The sequence below is a fragment of the Phascolarctos cinereus genome, unplaced genomic scaffold (genome assembly GCF_003287225.1).
Source record: "Phascolarctos cinereus isolate Bilbo 61053 unplaced genomic scaffold, phaCin_HiC Scaffold_3;HRSCAF=262, whole genome shotgun sequence".
NCBI lineage: Eukaryota > Metazoa > Chordata > Mammalia > Diprotodontia > Phascolarctidae > Phascolarctos > Phascolarctos cinereus.
Window position 1 is genome coordinate 119,565,147 of NW_027555736.1, and position 19,372 is coordinate 119,584,518.

The 19,372-nt window shown below is 44.1% G+C and overlaps 1 protein-coding gene, 1 long non-coding RNA gene and 1 other non-coding gene across 13 annotated transcripts in view; 1 reads left to right on the forward strand and 2 right to left on the reverse strand.

Annotated features, from left to right (window-relative positions):
* Positions 1-396: 396 nt before the first annotated feature.
* On the reverse strand, positions 397-4,097 carry LOC144456295 (uncharacterized). Its single transcript, XR_013485299.1, has 2 exons — positions 3,756-4,097; positions 397-704 (listed from the first exon to the last, which is right to left on the reverse strand). It is a non-coding gene; the product is annotated as an uncharacterized LOC144456295 (long non-coding RNA).
* On the reverse strand, positions 3,801-3,873 carry TRNAR-UCG (transfer RNA arginine (anticodon UCG)). The gene has a single exon. It is a non-coding gene; the product is annotated as a tRNA-Arg (tRNA).
* POLG (DNA polymerase gamma, catalytic subunit) overlaps positions 4,096-19,372 on the forward strand; it is a 29,610-nt gene continuing 14,333 nt past the window's right edge. Inside the window, exons 1-20 of one of the 11 annotated variants that reach the window (XM_078151135.1) lie at positions 4,096-4,322; positions 5,143-5,247; positions 5,445-5,497; positions 5,567-6,162; positions 6,893-7,088; positions 7,926-8,093; positions 8,296-8,442; positions 8,729-8,808; positions 9,381-9,563; positions 9,687-9,835; positions 10,079-10,205; positions 10,935-11,159; positions 12,628-12,745; positions 13,560-13,619; positions 14,056-14,163; positions 14,814-14,974; positions 16,411-16,464; positions 16,764-16,881; positions 17,259-17,394; positions 17,530-17,776. In XM_078151135.1, coding sequence (XP_078007261.1) covers positions 5,567-6,162; positions 6,893-7,088; positions 7,926-8,093; positions 8,296-8,442; positions 8,729-8,808; positions 9,381-9,563; positions 9,687-9,835; positions 10,079-10,205; positions 10,935-11,159; positions 12,628-12,745; positions 13,560-13,619; positions 14,056-14,163; positions 14,814-14,974; positions 16,411-16,464; positions 16,764-16,881; positions 17,259-17,394; positions 17,530-17,776 — 2,873 coding nt within the window. In that variant the 5' untranslated portion in view covers positions 4,096-4,322; positions 5,143-5,247; positions 5,445-5,497. Of the gene's footprint in view, positions 4,323-4,399; positions 5,248-5,444; positions 6,163-6,892; positions 7,089-7,925; positions 8,094-8,295; positions 8,443-8,728; positions 8,809-9,380; positions 9,564-9,686; positions 9,836-10,078; positions 10,206-10,934; positions 11,160-12,627; positions 12,746-13,559; positions 13,620-14,055; positions 14,164-14,813; positions 14,975-16,410; positions 16,465-16,763; positions 16,882-17,258; positions 17,395-17,529; positions 17,777-17,934; positions 18,009-19,372 lie in introns of those variants that run through there. The other 10 variants (XM_020964914.2, XM_020964921.2, XM_078151139.1 and 7 more) reach the window with 10 other exon arrangements.

Sequence of the window (19,372 nt, forward strand, 5' to 3'; positions counted from 1 at the left end):
CAACCAACTTAGTGAAAGTTTTTTTAAAAAATTAATTCATTTATTTTTAGTTTTCAACTTTCACAAGATTTGGAGTTTTAAGTTTTCTCCTCCTCCCTCTTTTCCCTACTCCCCAAGATGGTGTGCAATCTGACATAGGTTCTACATATGCGTTCTTTTTTTTTTTAGTGAGGCAGTGACTTGCCCAAGGTCACACAGCTAGTACACAGCAAGTGTTTGGTCTGAGGCCAGATTTGAACTAGGTCCTCCTGACTTCAGGGCCAGCGCTCTATCTACTGAGCCACCTAGCTGCCCCTTACATTCTTATTAAACATATTTTCACGTTAGTCATGTTGTAAAGAAGAATTAGAACCAATGGGAGGAACCATGAGAAAGAAGAAACAAAACAACAACAAAAAGAGAGCAAATAGTTTGTTTTCATCTTTGTTCAGACTCCAAAGTTCTTTCTCTGGATGTGGATAGTATTTTCCATCATGAGTCCTTTGGAGTTATCGTGGATCCTTGCATTGCTGAGAGGAGATGAGTCTGTCAAAGTTAGTCCTCTCACAACATGGCTGTTACTGTGTACAATGTTTTCGTGGTTCTGCTCATTTCACTCTGCATCAGTTCATATAAGTCTTTCCAGGTTTTTCTGAAGTCTGCCTGCTCATCATTTCTTACAGCACAATAGTATTCCATTACATTAGTGAAAGTTTTTTAAAAACCTGCCAAAGAGGGAAACACGGATAAGATAATAAGAGCTGAATACAAAAGAATGGCATGGGTCTATAATTTCAGGAATACTTACACAAAGAATGAGCTGAAGCTGATAAGGAAAGTTAAGAATAACAAAAAGGTGGGGGTGGAGGGGTGGTTGTTTTTAGTTTTTTTCAGGGCAAAGGAATGAGCATTTATTAAGCACCTATAGTGTTCCAGGAATTGTGCTACAAGCTTTACAAACATTGTTTCATTGTATCTTCACAACAACCCTGTAAGGTTGGTGCTATTATGATCCTCATTTTACAATTGAAGAAACTGAGGAAGACAGAGCTTAAGTGACTTATCCAGGGTCACACAAGCTGGTCAGTATCTGACGTCAAATTTGAGCTTAGGTCTTCCCAACTCCAGGTTCACCACTCCATCCATGGAGCTTCCCAGCTACCTCAAAGAAAAAGAAGACAAAGAAAGGATAGAACCAAAAAGAAAGAATGAAAAAGGGGGAAAAAAGAGCTAGGACCACTGCTTGAGGCAGATGAGATGATAGTTGATGCCAAAGAGAAGACATAACTGCCCAATTTTTTCTTTGCTTTTGTTTCTTCTCCTAAAGAACACGTTCTTAGGACTGGAAAGGACAGAATAAAAATGGCTCATAGGGAGTTAACCTGATGGTGAGTAAGGGAGCACCTGGCTGATCATTATCAGGCCTTGGGTACTGAAGAAACAGACATTTGTGGTTGCTGAGCCACTGACAGTGATCCTTGAATGAGGGAAGAAATTGGGAGAGCAGGACTAGACAAAGGAAAAGGGTCCAATTTTCCTAAAAGGGAACAGAATGAAGTCTGCCGATTATCAGCCAGTGAACTCGACTTTGATTCTAGGCAAAATTCTAGGGAAAAAAAATCACTCCAAAATTTGTGGTGCAGAGTGAATTTATCACATATTGAAAATAACAGACTTAGGTCTAGTCTTCCTCATCCTAGAAACATTTTTAAAAGAAAAAAACCCCCATAGACCTTATTATATTATCACTGTCTTTAAAATATTAACACATAAAACCTGAAAAAAATTAATAACATTTTAATTATATTCTATCTAGCCAAGTATCAGGGTTTGTCTGCATTTAAGCTACACAGTTATGTCATATGTGTATTGCGGTTTGACTAGAGAATTATTAATAGGATGGTTAATAACCATCTAGAAAGGAGGCAGTGATAACTTCAGAATGACTTCGGAAACAAATCATTCCAGATTAACCTATTTCCTTCTTTGGAAAGTATTCCTAAACTAGTAGAATAAGGAGATGCTATAAATATAATTTATCTAGATTTTAATGAAGTACTTGATAAAGTCTCTCCTGATATTCTGGTAGGGGAGTGAGGAATGTATTCTATTCTGGGCATCACATCCTAGAAAGAATCCTGATAAGGTAGAGAGCCAAAGAGAAAGGAAGCATAATTGCCCATTTTTTATTTTGCTTTTTTTCCTCTGCTAAAGAACATGTTCTTTGGATGCTGAGGGGCCTGGAGTTCATGCATCATGAAGATGGGTTGAAGGAACTGGCAGCTGACTACGATCCATCAATCTCCAAGCATTTATGCATTAAACACCCACAGGATATAGAGGGAATGATGGCTAAGAAAGAGAGCTTTGGCACTGTAAATGAGTGGAATCATAGAGGTAGATAGGAGCTTACATTCTTTTGGAGGGAGAAAACATACTCAGATCAGTAAATAGAAAGAAAACTAATAAAAGAAAAAAACCCCACAAAAACCCAAGAGGATCAGGAAGGCCTTTCAGAGAGGCCTTTCAGCTGAACCTCCAAGAAGACAGAATTAGGCATACTCTGCTTGCCCCTGAGAAGAACTAGGGCCGGTATGTGGGTAGAAATTACCAAGCAGCAAATTTAGACTTGATAGAAGGAAAAACTTTTTAACAATTAGGCTTATACAAAAGTTGGAAAGGAAGCTGCCTGGGTTCCCCCTCATTAACTTTACATAGTATTGCAGAGCTGAAAGGGATTTCAGAAGTCACCTAAATCCTACTCTCTCATTTGTAACTTGGACCCAAAGATATTAAGTGACTTATGGTCACTTGGGCATCATGCACAAGGCACAGGATTTGAACTCACAACACAGGACTATAGAAGCAGTATTTTTCTACTGTACCATACTGCTGTCAATGGGTGAAAAATCACTTGACAGTCATGAATAAACGTAGAGGACTTATTTGGTCAGGCACAGGCTGTACTAATGGCCTCTGAAACCCTTTCCAGTCGATCAACAGGCAACAGTTTATTAAACAACTGTTAGGTGCCAGTCACTGTGTTCGGCACTAGGGATGCAGAAACAGCAGTGAGACAGTCTCTGCACTCAAAGAACTTATGTTCTATTGGGAAGGGCATAGTACATATTCATAGATGAGTAAGTGCCAGTTACCTAGAAATAAAACTGAAGTGATTTGAGTGGAACATTAACCACGAAAGGGCCGCAAAAGAAGGAGAAGGCATTTGGGCTGAGCTTGGAAGAGATCTGGGGGTTCTAAGGGGTATGGAGGGAGGGCATCCCAAGCATGTGCTGGGAACTGCAAATAGGCCAACGGGTCTGGAGCGTGGAGAGCGTGGGGAGCGTGGGGTAGAGCAAAATGGATCTAGCCTGGGAGAGCCTGGAGCCAGCTGCTGGAAGGGCTGGAAAGGTTGGTTGGTGTTTTAATCTAGATGCATTGGGGCAGTCTTCAGTTAGGCGATGGACCTAGCCCTGACTTGTTTCTGTAATAATTCTGCAGGACCCGGCTTGCTGAGAGAATTTTCTGGGGTGGGAAAGGTGGAATGAGCTCTCCCCGTAGAAGTGGTTCCATGACTGTAGCCTTTAAGATGTTAAAAATTGTTATTAATTTCTGCAAGTAAAAGCAATTCCTGCATAGTAAATGGTGCTATTGCCCTTTTTTTATATATAAAATTGGAAGTTTGAGCCGCATAGTCGGTCCCTTTGCAGGTATCAAAAATTATCACGTTTTTGTTATTTCATATCAAAAATTACCTCGTTGATATTATTTCATACCTCTCTTCCGGGAAATGAAAAAGTCTTGCCCCCCGAGGCTTTAGGCGACCGCGGCAGGACTCGAACCTGCAATCTTCTGATCCGAAGTCAGACGCCTTATCCATTAGGCCACGCGGCCTCACGTATACCAGTGCTTTCGAGCTGATTTAGAAAGATGCGTCAGCGCCTTGCGCCTCGTTCTAGACCAATCTCCGGGTCCCGGGGAGGGAGGGGGCGGGACGTAAACAGGTTCCTGAGGCTGCGCGCTGTGCGGGGAGGGTCCGGGCCGGGCGCGGGTGGGCTTGTCTTCCTCCCTTTCCTTTTCTTCCTTTCCCTTTCTGCCTCCTCCCTTCCCTCCCGCTGCCGACCCGGCCATTTGCGCCCTTCCCCAGCTCCCCCTCCTCCGTCGCCTCGGCCCGAGGCAGCGGCGGGAGTTCGAGCTCTGAGGGGCTGCCGGGCCCGAGGCGGCGGCGCAGGCGGCGCCGGGCGGGGCCGGGCCGGCGGGAGGTGCAGCACTTTAGCCCGAGGCTGTGCAGGCCGCGCGCGTTTAGGGTTTCTCGAGGTCAAACGAGAGGAGGAGGAGAAGAGGTGAGAATCTGATTTTCCCGTCTTCCCCCCGGGGGGGGAGGGGGAGGGGGAGGGGTGGGGCCGGAGCGAGGGTATTCCCCCCGCCCCCCCGGCGGAGGGCAGGTGGTGGTCGTGACGACCTGGGAGACTCGCCCCTTGCCCGCCCCCCGCCAGCTGTGCCCCCCCAGGCTGGGAATGCCGGGCCCGGCTGCATGCCACCCCAGCGGGGCGGGCGGGAGCGCCTAGGAAGAAGGCCCTGCTGATGGGTGGATGGGACCCCTGGGAGATTGGTTCGAGGCTTCTTCACCGTCTTTTCTCTGCTCCTGCAGCCCAGTCCAGAACCGTTCATTAACGTGCCAGGTCAAAAAACCCCAAACCCAACCCAGTTAATTAAGAAAAAAAAGTCCCTACCCTCAAGGAGCTGACAGTCTGATGGGAAAGACAGCACCCAAACAGCTGTGTAAAAACTAGATGTAGACAGGTTACATTAAAGACAATAACAGGAGGAAGGGCTGCGATTAAGGGAATCTGGAAAGGCTTCTTGTAGAAGGTGGGGTTTTAATTGAGACTTGCAGGAAGGAAGCCGGAAGACCAAGAGAGAAAGGAGAGCATTCCAGGCATAAGGGACAGCCAGTAAAAAGACGTGAAATCCGGTGATGTCTGTGGAAGGCCCAGCAGGGAGTCCAGTGTCACTGGATGTGGAATAAATGGGAGAGAGTAGGGTGTGAGAAGCCTGGAAAGGGAGGAAGAGGCTGGATTATACAGTAGTCAATTATACTTGTATGTCATCTTGTAAGAAGTAGCCAAGGTGAGGGATCAGGGATTAATGTATTCTTTTAAGGGTCTTTACAGTTATCACATTATACAACTCTTCTTCCATCTCCATTTTACAAATGAGGAAACAGGATCAGAGAGGGTGAAAGATTTACTCAAAGACACATAGCTGGTAAGTGAGGCAGCTGGGACTTGAACCTGGGGGTTTAGACTCCTAGTCAAGAGCTCTTTTCCACTGAAAATGGAAAAAAGTCACTTACAGATTATAAGAAGTGGCCAGGATGGGGAACAGAAATAAATAAATAAATTGCTCCTTTAAGGGTCTCTACAGTTATCACAGTCTACAATTCTTCTATCTCCATTTTACAGATAAGGAAACAGGATCGGTGAGGTTAAAAGAGTAACCCAAAGATACATAGCTGGTAAGTGGGGGAGCTGGGACTTGAACCCAGGGCTTTAGACTCCTAGTCCAGAGCTCTTTTCCACTACAGATGAGTTGCCTGGTATGGAGAACAGTAGCAGCCCGTGGGGTTCGGCCTTGGTGTTTTCGATGTTGGGCTTCTGGCTCCTCTGTTAGCCAGCAGTCCTGTGAAGAGGAGATATCTTCGGTGGGAGTTGGAGAGGACAGCCAAAGGAGGCAGAATGCATTGCACATTCAGATGCTGTCCAGAGGGCTTCATGAGCAGATCTTTGGGCAACCAGAGTTGCAGCCTTCTAAGGAAGCCATACGGCAGAGTGTGGAACATCTGCAGAAGCATGGGCTGTGGGGCCAGGAGACTTCTGCTCTTCCTGATGTAGAGCTGCAGTTGCCTCATCTTTATGGGGAAGACTTGGACCAGCACTTCCGCATCCTAGCCCAGAAGCAAAGCCTACCCTACCTGGAGGCTGCTCATGAGCTGCTCCAGGCCCAGTTGCCTCCTCTACCCAAGAAGTGGGCCTGGAAGGAAGGCTGGACCAGATATGAGCCTGATGGGAACGGAAAGCAGGTGGAGTTCCCTGAGGATCGAGCTCTGGTATTTGATGTGGAGGTCTGCATGACAGAGGGCAATTGCCCCACCTTGGCTGTGGCTGTATCACCAAATTCTTGGTAAGTTAAAACCACTGCATTTTGGCATTTATGTGAGTACCTGCTCTGTGGTACAGTTGTCGCCAGGGACAAATGAGATAACTGTTAATGGCTTTCTTTTGCAGCTCAACACTTTCTCACGTCTTTCTTTCCTTTTAGTCTCTTTCCCCTTGCCCAGTTCTTTATTCCTTTTTTTTTTTCATTTCAACTTGTTCTCTTTAGTTTGGCTGATAGCACCCAGAACATAGGATGTTGTTGGGTCTTGACCCTAGTTCAGATCCCTGACTTGTATATTCAATTTAGTATACTATGAAGCACTGTGTGTGTATATATTCAGCCTTGTGTTAAGTACCAAAACATAGCTTCTGCTGTCATGGATTAGATTCTTTCTTGTGATCTGTATGTTATTCCAGGAAACTTAGTGTGACTATGGATGCTGGTAATGTCAAGGATATTTTAGCTTACTTTGTCACTTCCTTGCCTTTTGGCTTGTATCTGACCTCTTTGTAAAATAGTCCTTCTCTATCTTTTCCCTCAGCCTCTCTAGTCTCTTCTCTGTATTTTTTAATCTGTCCACACTCAAGCACATTAATTTCCACATTAGAGAATTGGGGGTTGGCTCCCAAACCCCAAGCCAAGGAACTTGGACTACCCGTTTATCCAATCCCAGTGTCAGGAGTTATATGCACAGCTATCTGTGGTTTTTGTATTCCTCTTTGTGACACCAGCCCCATTTTTGCACTGCCTCTAGGTATTCGTGGTGCAGCCGAAGGCTTTTAGAGGAACGCTACTCTTGGGCCAGACAGCTGTGTCTATCTGACCTCATTCCTCTGGAGACCCCTGCCAGTGTTAGTGGTCCAGCCAAGCAGGATTGGTTAGAGCGCTTGATTGTAGGGCACAATGTTTGCTTTGATCGGGCCTACATAAAGGAGCAGTACTTGATTCAGGTGGGGACTCTGCATCTATCACTTTCCTTCTGCATGGGGTCCTTGGCTTCCCATTTACTTGCTCTCTGCTTAAGATTCTGTTTTGGTGTGTTTTCTAGCCTTATGTGGGTAAAGAAGTTATTGCTTCTCTTTGCCCAGGGTTCTGGTGCTTGTATAGTCAAAGATCTGAGGTGTTAAACCATTCTGAAGCTGGGGAAAGTAAAGAATTACAGAAGATGTAAATGACTTTTTTGGTAAAATTTAGTTGGAGGTTGGGGAGGGAGGGGGAGAAAAATTTAAAACTCAAAAGCTTATGGAAGTGATTGTTGATAAATCAAAATAAATTAATAAAAAATTTAAAGAAAATTTAGTTGGAGGTCTCCATCCTTGATCTCCACAACCAGATTCAAGATATTGTTCTAGGCTAGTTGTGCCGAGGGGTTGTGGTCTGGTTGGAGGAGAGAAGACATTAAATATTAAATAACAGATAACACAACAAATAACAGGTCAGGGTAAGAGTAAGAGAGATGTTAGGCCATGCATAATACATTGCCAGATGAGTGGTATAGACAGTACTGTGAAAATTCAGAGGAGGTAGAGATCCCCTCTGACAGGGGTAGTCAGAGAAGACTTTACAAAGGAGGTGAAATTTGAACTGAGCCTAAAATATGAGCAGTACTTGGATGATCAGATAAGGGTAGGTGGGACATTGCAGGGTTATGCTGCTTGGCATGAATAAAACCATGAAAGTAGGCATGCGTACTAAATATTCAGGTGACAGTGAGTAGACTAATTGGACTGAAGTTGAGCTTTTGAAATGGAGTGTTTTTGTTACCTCAGCAGTCCCATGTTTTCCAGGGCTCTCGGATGCGCTTCTTAGACACTTTGAGTATACACATGGCCATCTCTGGCTTGAGTAGCTTCCAGCGCAGTCTTTGGATGGCAGCCAAACAGGGGAAGCAGAAAGGCCATCAGGAGGTCCAGAAGCATATCAAGAAAACCCAAAGTAAAGTCAAGGGCCCATTGGTGAGTGAGGAAACTACAGATGCCTGCCTTTTGATTCCTAACATCACCAGTTGGAGATAGAATTTTTCTGGTTCTCTGACTTCATCTTACTTAGGGTTCCCAGTCTCTTTTGTCTCCTTTGGAGTTGGCTAGGGAAGGGTACAGAGCTGGAAAGGTTACAGGAAAGGGGCATAGCTAATCACTTGTTCTCTCATCCTCCTAGATCTGTGCCTGGGATTGGTTGGACATCAGCAGCATCAACAACCTAGCAGATGTGCACAGTCTGTATGTTGGGGGGCCACCTCTGGAGAAGGAAGCCAGGGAACTGTTTGTCAAAGGGACCATGAAGGACATCAGGGAAAATTTCCAGGTATAGTAGCCGGGCAGTGCATTGGCTGATGCTAGAAAGAACACAAACTTTTTTAATCTAGAGAAAAAGTGAAGGTATATGTGGCCTTTGGACTTTCTTGTAAGTAGCTACCAGGATTTTATTTTTTTTCTCTCTGTAGGGTGGTAGATTCCTTTGGAGTATAAGACTGGCTTATATTGAACTGAAGTTTTTTCTGCAGATAGCAATCTGCTCTTACCTTGAGTGAGAGGAGAGGAATCATGATTCTGCAAGGTACCACTTTGTTCCCCTTGTGGTTGTCTTATAGGATCTGATGCAGTATTGTGCTTTGGACGTGCAGGCCACCTATGAGGTTTTCCAGGAACAGTTACCACTCTTCATGGAGAGGTGAGAGGACCTTGATGGTAGAAGGAGCCTAGAGGTGTGCATACAGGCTTCCTTCATCAGGAGCTTCTTATCTATCAGGCTCCCTCTTCTTGGTGAGAGTGGCCTAGTGGACCTGCTGTTTTTCCCAGGGACAGTCAGTCAAGAGACTTGGTTATTCAACTAGTGTCTCTGGTCCCTGATTGTTTCCACAGAAGCCTTGTCGGAAAAGCATAGGGAGGGAAAATGGAAGAGGAAACCATTTTTCATATCTATTGCTCTTGGAGGAAGGGGTGGGTTGGTTGGGTCTTGACTCCATGTGTCGAGTGTAGGGTGATAATGTTAACATCTCCCATTTACATAAAGCTAGCCTGTGAGGTAAGTAGTACAAGTATCCGTTATTCCTATTTTATAGACAAAGAAACAGGCTCAGAGATGTTAAATGACTGGTACAAGGTCACATGTCTAGTAAGTCTTAAAGCCAACATTTTGATCCAAGTTTTTTGATTCCTAATTTTGTGCTTTTTCCACTACATGCCCCTTCTTCTTTCTGTCCCTTCTCTGAAGCTTATGATGACTTATCTTCATCCCTGAAGGTGCCCTCACCCTGTAACACTAGCTGGAATGCTGGAGATGGGAGTGTCTTATCTTCCTGTCAACCAGAACTGGGATCGCTACTTAGTGGAGGCTCAGACCACTTACGAGGAGTTGCAGAAGGAGATGAAGAAGTCTCTGATGGATCTTGCCAATGATGCCTGTCAGCTAGTGTCTGGGGAAAGGTAGTCCTCCTGGGAGTGAGGGTCTTGGGGTGGCTGCTGGTGGACCTTTGGAGGCCCAAATTGGGTGAAGGGTAAACCTAGCTAGGTAGCCGAGTATGAGTGTTGCGTAGTTTTGTTCTTCAGGTACAAAGATAACCCCTGGCTTTGGGACTTGGAATGGGACCTACAGGAGTTTAAACTGAAGAAGAAAAAGATTCGAAAAAAGGATCAGAGTATATCCTGCAGATCTTCAACTGAGGCTGAAAAATCCTCAGAGATGGAAGGACAAAAAGGTAGGACTGGAACAGGGGAGGTTAGAAGGGGTGGAGAGTAGTGTTTAAGGATGAACATAGCTGAGCTTTTGGAGCATAATATGTCACAGGGAGACTCGTAGGTTGGTTTTGAAATCCATTTTGGCAAAGTACTCATAGGCCCAAATGTGGGCTGCTTTGTTGGGTGGAATGTGGAAATGCAGAATAGGTTCCTTTTTGGAGAGTCCATTTGTGTTTTGAGTTGATCATCTTCTCCTGGGACAGATCCTCACCCTCCTAGTGAAGAGGAAGAGCTGCAGAATGATTCTGCCATCAGAACTCGAATGGAGGAGTTGAAAGAGACAGTAGCATTGTTACCCAAGAGGACTCAACACTTACCAGGACATCCAGGGTGAGCTTCTGGGCCAAGGGGAGGAGGGACACTTTGGGCACCACCCCTTTCATAGGCTAAACTCCCAGGCTTTCATCTTCTTCCCTTGCCTCATTCCTATCTCTCTCCCAGTTCCCCAGCAGAGACTATATTTGGCAATAGAGAAGTCATGTCTCAGAGGTCAGGCTATTAAATCCTTTTGTGCAGTTTTTAGATATCTTTGCCATTTCCCCCAAGGAGGAGCCCGTCAATTCCATAGTTTGTTCAAAGAAGTCAGGATTGAGGTAGGAATAACATGAGCTCCCAGCCTCAACATGTATGTGTGTATACGTATGTGTTTGCCCTCATTTTGGGCTTAGCTGAAGAGGGTGACTTGTATGGTTCTTATTGCTGTTGTGTTTGGGATCATCTTCAAGAATTAGCCCATAGTTTATTTAGCCACTGATATATATCCAGCACTTCTGGAGATACAAAGATGTTTGAAGTTAAGGGTTCCTGTTATTCAGGAACTTGCAATTCTTATTAGGGAGATAATCTTAACAACATTGAAATAATTTAAGAACATTTAAGAGCTGACTATAAGTTCAGTAGTAATGAAGAGAAGGGGGTGATCTGTTTAGGCTTAAATAATTTGGGAAAAGCTTTAAAGAGAACTGGACCTTAAAGGATATGTAGGATTTGTAGGAGGAAGAAAAAATGGCTATAGTTGGAAATCACTGATCTCCTATAATCTCTATGTTTGTACCACAGGTGGTATCGGAAACTCTGTCCTCGGCTGAATGATCCTTCCTGGGTGCCAGGCCCCAGCCTCATCAGCCTGCAGATGCGAGTGACCCCAAAACTCATGATGTTAACATGGGATGGCTTCCCTGTGCACTACTCAGAGCGGCATGGCTGGGGTTACTTGGTACCCGGGCGGCGGGATAACCTGTTAGTAGGTTCCTCAGAGACAGATGTTGCTGGCTGTCCCTACAGGTAGAAGCCTAAGCTGGATATCTTTCAGAGATCTTATGTGATGAGCAAACAACTTGGGGAAGTTAGGCTATAGTTTCAATGGATAGGGAGAAGGGGTCCAGACATTTGTAGTGTAATGAGGAGGGTTTGGGGAGGGCTGCTCTGCAAAAAGTCATCACAGTTGGCACCATTAGCTTACAGTGTCATACTCCCACAGCCAGCAATCCTCTGTGTATCTTCTGATTCTCCTTCTCTCTCATCCTGCGGATCAAGTTAAAATCCGTACTCCTTAACTGCTTTTCAGAAGAGTCTCTACCCTTTTTCTTCTTCCTTCCTCACTGTGTGGACATAGGACAGGGGCCTTTATGGTAACTAGGATTATCAGAGGTGTTTGAAGGGGTTTTCAGAGATTATATTTGTAGTGCAGTAAATCAGTTTTACATATTTATAGTTCTAGCATCCTCTCACCTTCCCAACATTCCACTGAAACAGAATGGGCAAGTTAGTTGAGGTTTGCTTAGAGTGGTGTTAGATTTGGGGCAAGAATGAGGCCTAGACCTCACTGAATCAGTGTCTGGGAGCTAAATAGTGGGAAAATAAACCCCAGAACTTTAGGGATACAGTTAAAAAGAATGAGACGATCCTTACTCTCAAATTCTGTCTTAGAGGGTGTCAGTGAAAATCCAAACTTTCTGGGGTAGTTGGGTCCTGGCTTAATCTAGCATAAGGCCCAGTATTTCTTAATTTTGCTTCTCTTCTGTCTTTTCGGCCCCCAGAGAGTAATTTGGACTGTAACAACGGATAAGTAATATTTTGATCTGATTGCCACATCATTAGCTGCATTTAAAGTTCAGAGGAGCATTCTCTTAATACATTAAAGATGGGGATAGGTGAGGTTAGTATGTCCAAAGTCTTATCATGAAATCAGCACTTTCATTTGGAGAGGGGAGTTTTTAGGGAGCTAAACACGTTCCGTGGGCAGAGCTTGGGCTGGAAAAAAAAATCAAGTGACATATAGCTCCACTGACAAGTGAAAAATCATCTCCCCACTTACCATCCATTTTACCATATCTCTATGGATGTCTTCTCCTTTATGGTTATTGGACATGAGCAATGCCATGGCCTGAGCTGGGGCTTTCAGTACTAGGGAGAAATTTCGATACTTCACTTTATCACTTACCTCTGATGAAACAGATGTCCAAGTACTCCAGCTGGAGAGAAAATGCAGAAAAAGAAAATGATTGCACAGTATCACTAATGTATGCTTATGCAGCCATATTGAATAAAAGATTATCAAAGAGACTACAGTAATACTGTGGCTGAACCAAATTAAAATATCATTGGAAAATATTTAACAAAGTAAATTAAATACAGTAGAACATAGATAATGTTGACATGTGTGCAGCCTTCAAGGATCCTTATGTGTGGCTGAGTGGCCGTCTTCCTATATGAGTTTAACACCATTGCTCTTCTCAACCTGCCTTTACAGAGCCATTGAAGCCCTCTACCAGCAGTACTGCAGGGACAGGGGGAAGGAGCAACCTGTGCTGGTGGCTGAGCCATTGCTAGAGGAGTTCATGCTCACTGACAACACAGTGTGGCAGACGGTAAGGGCAGCTGTAGCCACAGGAAGTAGGGGGGACATCTGAACCTCCTCATTAGCAACAGGGAAGAAATGTTGACTAGCTGTGGAGTCTGAGTTCTGTCTCTGGACCTAATCCCTGGGGTCTCAAAACAGTTCCTTGGGAAAACTGGATGGGACATAGAGATGGGGAGAGTGTGGCATCTTCCTGAATATAGGGCACAGGAGGGTAAGGATAAGTCTGTAACCTCAGATTGGGACCCCAAGTCCGGGTGGTGGTGTTCTTGCTGTCCTCTGAAGGCTGCTTTTTCAAGTTTTCCTCCCTGACTCCTTAGCAGTTGGATTGATGTCATTGAGAGAGCTGATGAGGATGAAGGCTCAAAGAGGCACTTGTAAATGGAGGCATTGTTTTTTGTTTTTCCTGGGGACCCTTCTTCTCAGGACACTGATGTTCCCTTGATTCCTGTAGGGGAGAAGAGGCTCTATAAACGTCCAATACTTGGTTTGGGAGAAGGGGTACTCTAGCAAGACCAGGAGTCAAGGAAAGGGCACTGTACTCATCAGCTCTTTGTTGGTCTTAGGCATCATGGTAAAGTAAAAAGAGCTTGGGTCGTGGAGTTCAAAGAACAGGATTCAAAGTCTAACCCTTGACACTAGCTTTGTGACTTTGAACAAGTCATCAAAAACCTTTCTGGACCTCAGTACCCTTATGTGTAAAATGGGGATAACAGTATTTTGTACTGCCTAGGCAAGTGTTTCATAAACTTCTAAGTGCTCTATAAATGAGATCATTTGACATTCTAATTATTGTTATTTACTCCTCTCCTTGCCTCATTCAGGTAGAGGAGTTGAGCCACTTGGAATCTGATGCTGATTTTGAAAATGGTAGAGCAACACAGGTAACTGGTTGAGATCTTGGAGGGCTCCTAATTTGGGATGTGAGACTTGACAGCAGGCAAACTGGTCCTGTTTTCTGGTTTGTTTTTTCTCAGTGAATTTCTGAGGTGACATTTGAGCTTAGAATTAGGAAACAGGAAGAGAGTTCTTTTTTGGAACGGCTTCTTAGAAGAGCCTCTTCTTAAGATTATAATCTTGACTCCAGGTGCCACTATAGGCCCACCTAGAGCACCATTAAGACTTGAAAGGGAGGCGAGACCTGATAATCTACTTCTATTCCTCAGTGCCTAGGATCTGGGGACTTGGGTATCTTATGGATAACTTTACAGGATAAGGTCACTTACCTTATTCCCTGCTACCGCTCTAATTGCTATATATTCATAGAGGAGGGTTAGGATAATATAGGATAATCTCTCTCTCTCTCTCTCATACCCATAGGAGCAGACTAATAATTTGCAGCTTAGTCAGCCAACCTATCACCATGGCAATGGACCTTACAATGATGTGAACATTCCTGGCTGCTGGTTTTTCAAGCTGCCACACAAGGTAAGTGTGTGCCTGTTACAGAAAAGTAGCATAAGAAGTGCGTGTTGATTGAATAGTATGATTCTTCTTGTCTGTCTTCTTAGAATGTTAGTAGCATGACCATATTTCCCCCCATGTACGTTCCTCCAAGAAATAACACTTAGCCTTGAAGGAAACTAAGTTGGGGTGGGGTCTGATATCTGAATTTAGGGCTGGACTTGCTATTAACATAGCAGGGCTACTTGTGTGGTATTAAACAGCCATTAAATAGTTCTGTGACTTCAGCAAGTTAGTTAATGCCTTAGAACATTACTTACCTTATCTTCAGAACTAAGGGGTTGAACTAGAAGATCTCTCAGATCTAGTGTAGCTCTGTCATTCCATTTGTTAGGGGGAGAGAGTTGAGATGACAAGGCAAGGCATGAACTTTTCTAATGTTAAAGGAGAGGAGCTGATAAAGGGAATCACAGGAGCTCTGGACACTGCATAGGGAATTAGCTAGGGGACTATTTCTCCCTTCCCCCCAGTGTTTTGGGGTTGTTTTTGGCTCCTTTTGGCCCTTGAACTTCAATAGTCTGGCTTAACTGACCCAGGCCAGTAGGGAAGGAGTTTTCTTGGTATTCAGTGTGTGTTACTGACTGACCCATGGATCTTTTCCCCCCCCACCAAAGGATGGAAATAATTGTAATGTGGGAAGCCCCTTTGCCAAGGATTTCCTGCCAAAGATGGAGGATGGTACACTGCAGGCTGGTCCAGGGGGTGCCAGTGGCCCGAGGGCTCTCGAAATCAACAAGATGGTCTCCTTCTGGAGGAATGCTCACAAGCGCATCAGGTAGCCTAGAGCAAACATTGGGGAAGGGCCTTTTGTTTGGATGGAAGTAGCCTTTTTATGGTTCTTGGGGTTGAGTGGAAAGAATAGAAACTATGTAAAGAGGAAAATGGTTTGGATTTCTTTTCCCTGTGGAGAGATTGAATGGAGTCACAAGCTGCTGGCAGTTTGTAACAACTCCCAGGATGGGCCTAAGATGGCTGTTGTGTTTTCTTGTCTAACCCAAATCCTTGAGACTGTCTCTGGAAGAGGATTTAAATATTCAGAACCAACTAAACCCAGAATGATCTAAGGCTAGTTTTCACTAGGAAAACTATTTGTGCCTCCTTTTCCTCACCTGTTAAATGGGGATAATACTATTTTCAACCACCTCCTTGTAGTTGTAAGGCTCAAATGAGACATTATGCAAGCTACTTTGCAAACCTTGAAGTTTTATATAAATGCAAATTACTTTTTAAAAAAATCTCTTCCTTATTTCACTTCAGAGCCCTTGGGGAAGAATGTATGGCCTCAAAAAGGTGTTCTCCTCCTAGAGCTAGGGAAACTGTAGCTTTACCAGACTTGTAAGTTACCTCCCTGAAATGTCTTTAGATTGTGATGGAGACATTCTTCACTTACCCTTCTCAATTGTCAGAGCCTGAGTTAATGACCATTGGCCTAGGACTTAGACCTGTGTTTTGTTTTGTTTTTGGTGAAGCATTTGGGTTTAAGTGAGTTGCCTGGGGTCACACAGCTAGTAAGTGTTAAGCATCTGAGATCAGATTTGCACTCAGGTCCTCCTTACTCCGGGGCTGGTGCTCTATCCCTGTGCCACCCAGCTGCCTCCTAGACCTGTGTTTTTATTCCAACTCTGGTGTTAATGAGCTGTAAGACCTTAGGGGAGTCACTTAACCTATATGAGCCTTTCTTACCTCATTTTACAATCAATGGTGTTGAATCAGATAATCTCCAAGGTTCTAGCTTTAAAGAATATTGTCTCATTCTGTTCTGAGGTTCTTCTAGCCAAACCCTGAGGGTGTGGGTCTTGGGACCATCTCTGGTCTGGGTCAGCCTAATCTTAGATTGTAAATTCTGAGATGACCTGCATAAGGTCATTAAGAGGTCTTTGTTACGTGTCACACACAGAACGACACCTGCTTGTCTTTGAATAGTACGTTGATGGAAGATCCCCAGGATTAGTTAGTTTTATGGCCAACATGGAGTCTGGTTTCTACTCCCTAAAAGTTATAATCTTGGGAGTCCTAGACTGAATGGGAGCCAAAGCCCAGCCATTGTTAAACTTGAACCAGTACTCTGATGGGGACAAATTAAGGGCCAGGATCTGCACTCCAAATTGGGTAAGGATCCAGATCAGACTTCCATATAATAAGCAAAGGCAGATTTTTACTTGCTTCCTTATGGGTTTTGGGTGACTCTGTGCTTTGTCTACTTCCCCACAGTTCCCAGATGGTTGTATGGCTGCAGAAAGGAGAGTTGCCACGAACAGTGATTAGGTAGGAGCTAAATTGTTACCTGGGGGAAAACCAAGGGAAACGTGGGCAGTCCCTGCCCTCTTCTTTTACATAAGGCAGTTGGGCTCCTTTGTAGATTATGGACAGTATACCCCTTTCAGAGCTATTACCTGGCAAAGTGAGGGTTTTCTGTGATGCATGTGTTGGGGGAGGCGGGTGTAGCATGGGGGTGTCCATTTGCAGTATGGTAATTGGATGAATTACAATGCAGTTTTTAGTGTTCATACTACAACCTTTCCAGTTCAAGGTATCTAAACACTGATTCCAAGTTTCCCTTCTAGGCACTCAGATTATGATGAAGAGGGCTGCTATGGGGCCATTCTGCCACAGGTGGTGACAGCTGGCACCATCACTCGAAGAGCGGTGGAGCCTACCTGGCTCACAGCCAGCAATGCCAGGGTATGTCAGTTTTTCCTGACTCCTATTTTCCTGTCTTGGAGATCAAGGGGAGATTTTTGACCCTTGAAGGGAAGGTTGTGATCTGTTCATTTTCTTCCTTGTTTTCCTCCCTGCCCTTTCAAAGCCTGTCTCTAGATCTTAAGAGCCCAAAGCGTACCTCTTTTTTTGCGGAGACTATTAGAGGTGCCTAAGACATGACCAAGGTTTTTAGAACCTACCACCCACTCCCCCATTCCTTGGTGATCCTATAATTTCCTATTCAGCTCAGAGCTAGTGGCTTGAGGTGGTCTAACCAGGGTGGGGAGAGGGTTGGTTTGTTCCTCCTCCCTCTCATCTGCCATAGGTGTCTGACGAATAGGACTGTGTGTGTTCCATAGGTGGACCGGGTGGGTAGTGAACTGAAAGCCATGGTGCAGGCTCCACCTGGTTATGTTCTAGTTGGGGCTGACGTGGACTCCCAGGAACTGTGGATTGCTGCTGTGCTTGGAGATGCCCACTTTGCTGGAATTCATGGTGAGGGAAGGATTTGGGATGGGAAATTTTTAAGTGATATTGGGGGAAGTGTAGATTGACAGAGACATGATCTGTTGCCCTCTTGAGGCCCTCGGCCACCTAGGTGAAAGCTTCTAAGCCTTTATATTTCTCTAGGCTGTACTGCCTTCGGTTGGATGACCCTTCAGGGAAAGAAAAGCAGTGGGACTGACTTACACAGTAAGACAGCATCCACAGTAGGCATTAGTCGAGAGCATGCCAAGGTCTTCAACTATGGCCGTATTTATGGGGCTGGTCAGCCCTTTGCTGAGCGTCTGCTGATGCAATTCAACCACCGCCTGACACCACAGCAAGCCAAAGAAAAGGCTCAGCAGATGTATGCTGCTACCAAAGGTCTCCGCCAGTAAGGAGTTCTACCTTATTTTGACCTTCTCTATCCCCTTTTCACCCATTCCCCACCTAAACTCCCTGAAGCCTTGGAACTGGCAGTCCTCTACCTGAGAGTGCCGTATTCATTCTCTCACTGGTACAATACCTAATAACTTTATCCTGTCATCCTAGATCTCTCCTTTTTCAGGCCCACAGACAGCCTGCCAGCTTGAATTAGAAACCTGGGGCTGGCGTGCCTTTCAAAGGTGTGACATTTTGTTACTTTGTGTCTTTAGTTTTGCAGATTCTACCTTCTAAGGGTTATTTATCTTTAAAAAAAAAAAGCTGACACTGAAATTTAGTTGTTTTGTTACCAGGTGACAGTGATGTGTGTAGATATAACTGCATGATCTGAATAGTAAGGCTGAAATAAAGTATGTTTCGTCTGATTATCTGAATTATTACATTTTGCTTTGGTCCTCCTAATTTAACCATAAACTTTATTTTAAAAAAATAAAAAGCTTTTGATTAAAACATCTGATCTTAAATATTAAATCATCATTGTCTTTTAATGAAGATATGTTAAAGCAGCTTATAAAAACATAAATACCTGTGTTATAGTTCAGTATTTTCCTTATCATTTCTAAGGTTTTATCAGATTACCATGAATATTGGCATGGAGTAAAGAACCATTCAGGGAGGTATATCCTCAGCTTTTCAATATTCCCTGGTTCAGGATTAAAGTTGAACTTAATCTCTCTGTGGCCAAGTATCTTAACCATAGTTTATCTGTTCACGTAGGCTAAATTTTTAGAGCTAGTTATAGGAAAGACCTTAATTTAAAACTTTAACTTGTGATTTTTTTTTAAGGAGCAGAAAATTTTCCACTTTAAGCTTTTCTCCATTCTAGGCCTCTCTTCCCTTCCCTAAATCATTTAGTGTCAGATAAATCACTAAATTAGTAGATTTGGGGCAGCTAGGTGGCGCAGTGGATAGAGCACCGGCCCTGGATGCAGGACAACCTGAGTTCAAATCCAGCCTCAGACACATAACACTTACTAGCTGTGTGACCCTGGGCAAGTCACTTAACCCCATTGCCTAAAACAACAATAACAAAAAAACCAAAAAAAATTAGTAGATTTGAGGAGATGAATTAAATGATTATACAATCAGGTGGATTCAGAAGTGGTAAGATGTTGTTAATGTTTCAGTGTCACACGGCAGGAAGTCTTCAGTGGAGTACATGTGTTTGGCCTTGTGTCTTTTAACATTTGTGTTGATGACTTGAACATTGCCTGTTTGTATTCTTTGACCATTTATCAGTTAGGGGTAATGGCTTTTATTATTTGGGCAGCTAGGTGGTACAGTGGATAGAGCACTGGGTGTGAAGTCAGGAGGACCTACGTTCAGATCCAGCCTTAGACACTAACTAGCTGTGTGATCCTGGGTTGCCTCAGTTTCCTCATCTGTAAAATGGGGATAATAATAGTACCTATTTCGGAGTTGTTATGAAGATCAAATGAGATAACATTTGTAAAGTGCTTAACACAGTGTCAGGTACATATCTTCCTGTCCTCCTGCCTTTGTTCATGTTGTACCTCCATTGTGAAATGCCTTTTCCTACCACCTC